Source organism: Limulus polyphemus, unplaced genomic scaffold, assembly GCF_000517525.1.
Source record: "Limulus polyphemus unplaced genomic scaffold, Limulus_polyphemus-2.1.2 Scaffold4337, whole genome shotgun sequence".
NCBI lineage: Eukaryota > Metazoa > Arthropoda > Merostomata > Xiphosura > Limulidae > Limulus > Limulus polyphemus.
Genome location: NW_013669947.1, coordinates 43,869 through 49,520, shown reverse-complemented (window position 1 = coordinate 49,520; position 5,652 = coordinate 43,869). Strand labels below are relative to the sequence as shown.

Here is a 5,652-nt window from a genome sequence, read left to right as displayed (position 1 = left end):
AGTTCTACGTATGTATCAGAATGTTGGACAATATCGACGGGGACGAAGTTTAGAGTTTTGGATTATTATGTTATACCAGTTTCTACGTATGTATCAGAATGTTGGACAATATCGACAAGGACGAGGTTTAGAGTTTTGGATTATTATGTTATACCAGTTCTCACGCATGTATCAGAATGTTGGACAATATCGACAAGCATAGAAAAGAGAATTGAAGTAATTAAGTTGTGGTTCTTAAGGCACATCTTTAAGTGGACAGGTCATACCTCAAACGAAGATATTTTGTCAAGAGCAGATTCCAGCAGGAAACTGATGATTAACGTGAGAAAGACAGAGTTAGAGAAAATTGAAAACCGTAGAATACGCTATGTAAATAGAAGAATGTATCACCATTGGAAGTTCTTTGTGCCTCAAGAAGAAGAGATTTTTGGAAAACCTTGGTCACCAACATCCTGTTTGGATGTGGTACCTAAAAAGAGAACCAAACGTAGATTATAACAGTATATTAATGAATGACTTTATGTTTGTTTATTCATTTGACCAATATGAACCGTATTGTCTTTATTTGTTTGTTTTATAGCAAAGTCACGTGGACTATCCGCTGTGTCCACCGGGGAGATCGAACCCCGGATTTTAGCGTTTCAAGACCTTCGACTTACCGCTGTCCCTCCGGGGGATCTGATTTGTACTAATGTGAATATGTACCCCACTACCGTGGTGTACTAGTGGGAGCTATTACGATATTCTACGTCACATCCGTACTAATTTGATCCAGCAGGTTCCCACTAATAATTTGTACTAATGTGTTGTAGCTTTATTTATTCATTTCAGTTAGTTATCTCCTAAGTGTCTGAAATCATGAATCAAATAATAATAATAATAATTCATAATGCCAACTTGAACCACAAGTTTTTCTATGAAAGACTCAGTAGCTAACCTTTCAGAGAGATCTAGCCTTGTATATGTAGTTGACTTTATTATATTGCTAAGGTTATTTTAGTTTCGTAATAACTAAGATATAATAAGGACTGGACCAGGCTAAATTTTTTTGCCATCACCTCCATTGTTAATACGTATGTATTCTGTATGCATAAACGACTTTTATCTTTAAAAACAAAGTTACTAGCTTTCAAGTTCCATGTAACACGTTAGAGTTAGTAAAAAATGTTTTATTGTTTTATCTATCTTGAATAGGGCTTTGAAGTGAGAAGCAGGAGACAAAAGGCTCCAGAATCGGAAAGTTATTATCGCATTGAATCCAGTGAACCAGGAAGTAAGTAAATATGTGTTTTTCTTTTCTCGGAGATCAGTAATATGTTAGTTTGAAATTATAAAAGAATGTGTAGCTTAGATGAGAAAAAAAAAACCTAGCATGAAAATATCTTGAATAGATTCCGATCGTCTGACTGAACTGCTGTTGAAACTGAGACGTTTGGTGTGTGTGTTCAGCAGTTCTATTTGTTGAAGGCCTCAAGTTTCTTAGAAGTTTGAAACATCTCTTGCGCGTGACCTGAATAAACCATAAAAAATCTTTTTAACATAAGGAAAAAACACACAAGTCCAACAGCTACAAAATGACACCTAAAAACAAAACACGACACACACTAAAAAGAAATACATAGCAAACACTACCAACAACCAAGATACCTCTCCAACCAACACCTAAAAGTATTGAAAACTGAATAACATACTCAAAAGTAGTTTCCAACGAAACAACAAAGAAAACACTGACCAACAATCTGAACAAAATATAAAACATGGTAACCGAACAGAGATCAGCAACCCACAATAGAAAGATGACTTCATAAGAATAATGATAAACATTGCCAAGAAAAACCTAGCATACATATACAATTAATAATATCAAAAGCATACATATTACAATTAATAATATCAAAAGCATACATATTACAATTAATAATATCAAAAGCATACATATTACAATTAATAATATCAAAAGCATACATATTACAGTTAATAATATCAAAAGCATACATATCAAAATTAATAATATCAAAAGCATACATATCACAATTAATAATATCAAAAGCATACATATCACAATTAATAATATCAAAAGCATACATATTACAATTAATAATATCAGTAGCATACATATCATAATTAATAATATCAATAGCATACATATCACAATTAATAATATCAATAGCATACATATCACAATTAATAATATCAATAGCATACATATCACAATTAATAATATCAATAGTATACATATCACAATTAATAATATCAATAGCATACATATTACAATTAATAATATCAATAACATACATATTACAATTAATAATATCAATAGCATACATATTACAATTAATAATATCAATAGCATACATATTACAATTAATAATATCAATAGCACACATATCAAAATTAATAATATCAATAGCATACAATTATAATTAATAATATCAATAGCATACAATTATAATTAATAATATCAATAGCATACATATTACAATTAATAATATCAATATCATACTTATCACAATTAAACAACTTAGATATATACCTACTGCACAGAATTGTTACCTAGATCTATAACTACATAATAATAGGAGACTCAAACTGTAAAAATAATGATGTATTTGTATGTGTCATGACTAGAGCAAACGGCAGTAAGCTCCAAGAATTCTTAGAGGATACTGAAAGTATCCTACTCAACGACAATACCCCAACATACAAGAACTACGCAAATAATAGTGGTGATAATTTAGATTCATGTATATTTTCTAGTTCTATAGTAAACTCATTGATTTCATTTAACATCGGAGAGGATATAAACAGTAATCATCTACCAATATGGTGCGACTTTGATCTCTCTATAAATACTAGGAAATATCAAAAAAAAATAATCTGCCCGAAAAAATATTATAAATAGTGTCGAAAACCACATTCTAACTGATAATTACTGTTGTACAATCACGAAGTGCCTTATAAAAGCAGTAGACATATACATCTCAACCACACAACCAAACATGGAAACCCCATGAATAACTTACAAGTTCAATGAAATAACGCATAAAACTAAAACTATACATATATGAATACACAAGACCCTGATCTAAAAAATTATGTATGTATATATATATATATCAATACACAAGACCCTGATCTAAAAACTACATATATATATATCAATACACTAGACCCTGATCTAAAAACTATATATATATATATATATATATATATAATACACAAGACCCTGATCTAAAACTAGAACAAAATACACCAAGAAACACTATTTGAAAAGAAATATAAGACTAATAACTGATAGTTGGGACAAATATTGCTCAAAGCTAAACACACACACACACAGACCCCAAAAAGCTTCTGGTCTCACTTAAAAAGATTTACTAGAAACAACGCAAAGACGCAACAGGCCATCTAGTAACATTTACAGAAACAATAGTAGAGATTTTTAATCGAAATGAATGCACTGTTGCTCGGTTTCTCGATGCAGAGAAAACATTCGGCACTGTATGGCACAACGGACTAGCATATCGATTGTCACAAATGAAACTACAGTAAGGTATTATTCGCTGACATTCTAGACAATAGGAAAGGTCGGGCACCTTGTCGGAGTATTTTACCCCGGAGGCAGGTTTCCTGCAAGAAGGGGTAGTTAGCCCTATTATATACATCATGTATGTGAATGAAATGTCACTGTATGATCAAAATTCCGGCTTGTGCTTCCAGATTGCGGATGATGTGTCTATCTGGAAAAGTTCCAACACCTCAACTATAGCAGCGACAGATCTACATCCACAGTTAAATAAGTGGAAAACTACTTCCACAAATGGAAAAATCAAGATAAACGTCCCTAAAACACAAATCATACTGTTGAAAACTCACAGTTTTGAAGAAAAACGATTATTTTACACACAATTCTAAAAATGGGGCTGTTTCGACCCTCAAAAATTACAATAAAATACAGGATAAAAAGTGGTAAAAAACCGATGGAACAATCTCATACACTCTACATGTTTCTACGTATATCACTGTGTTATCTTTAGCATTACAAAACTTTACAAACATTACATTACATTGTACATTACATGTACAATAAAACAAACAAATCATACTATTTACAAACTCAAAAGAGAAGTGCAAACAGCCCCGCCCCCCCAAATTATACTTTTACGGAACTCTTCTCCAGGTAGCCACATTAGCCAAATTATTGGGTCTGACTTACGACTCTAAATTAGATTGGACTAAGCATATAAATGAAATTAGAAACAAAATCTGGCACAGAGAGAATTACGTACGACGTCTGACTGGTAACAACAGTAGCGTTACAACCGAAAACACACTCAAAATATATAAAACTTAATTATGTCCAGTGACAGAGTATGCCTGCCCACACTTAAACAAGCTACAAACAATAAAAATTCAACAACCATTAAATCATACAGAGATACACAAATATAACATTCTTATATAATTGCACAAACATCTCCATGTTGTCAGACAGACTTCAAAATAAATCAATGGATTACTTTCGCAAGAATCTTAACAAGATTGAATCCTAAAATGCTGATAAACTTTATCATACATGATAATAGACCTAAGTACCTCTCACCATTAAATCTAGTAATATCTTTACGTAACCTATAGCCACCTACTACTTGACAAACCGGTAGCTAAAAATAGTGTTTATTTTATTATAAAGGGGTTTATTTATGCGAAAATATGATTAGTGCTGTATGTTTTTTGCAACCGATATTTATGGAACTGTTTATGTGAAAAAAATATTGATAGTCATGAAACTGTTTATGTAAAAAAAAATTATGATGACATCAACAAAAAAAAAGAGAAATTTATGTCAAAAAAACTCGAAAAATCGACTTTTTATATTCATCGACATGGAGTGAAAAGGGTCACGCGCGTGTGCGAATAACGCACGCAGTGACTGCATATGTAAAAACGGGATTTCCTAGCTATCGGACCGTGTTCTACTGAAGAATTAATGTGTGCTTGATCCAACACTGAAGAACCAAACCAATAGTCAAGGACAGAGGTAGAGGTCCAGATGTAACTGATTCTTCCAAGTCACGTGACTAAACAACGACAAAATGAAATAAAGATGGAACACTCTCCCATTAATATTCAAAAAATACATTTCTCTGAAACCTGCCACCGATATAGTGATGTCAGTTTTAAGTTGCTTCTTCAAATAACTGAAAATATAAAAATATGATTTTGTACTGAGAAAAAACACTTGATACAATATTATATATCAACATCAGAAATATAGCTGTAATACTAGATTTACAAATATAACCTCATAAACTGAAAATAAACTTTCTTACATGTCAACCTTGACTAGTACAATAAAAGTAACTCAAAGTGATAATCACACTTTGCAAAAAAAACGATTTGAATATCTTAATGTAGTCACCACATATGGGAGAACTGGCTTTTCTGGTAGCATGTGGTTCCTGATAATTTATATCTTAATGTAATCACCACATATTTGAGCAGTGGCTTTATGGGTAGCATGTGGTTCCTGGAAATTTATATCTTAATGTAGTCACCACATATGTGAGCAGTGGCTTTATGGGTAGCATGTGGTTCCTGGAAATTTATATCTTAATGTAGTCACCACATATGTGAGCAGTGGCTTTATGG

The 5,652-nt window shown here is 32.0% G+C and overlaps 1 protein-coding gene across 1 annotated transcript in view; it reads left to right on the top strand.

Annotated features, from left to right (window-relative positions):
* Positions 1-5,652, top strand: part of LOC106470984 (corticotropin-releasing factor-binding protein-like) — a 42,256-nt gene that overhangs the window by 1,806 nt on the left and 34,798 nt on the right. Inside the window, exon 2 of the mRNA XM_013931569.1 lies at positions 1,195-1,273. Within this exon, the coding sequence (XP_013787023.1) occupies positions 1,195-1,273 (79 nt within the window). The remainder of the gene's footprint in view (positions 1-1,194; positions 1,274-5,652) is intronic.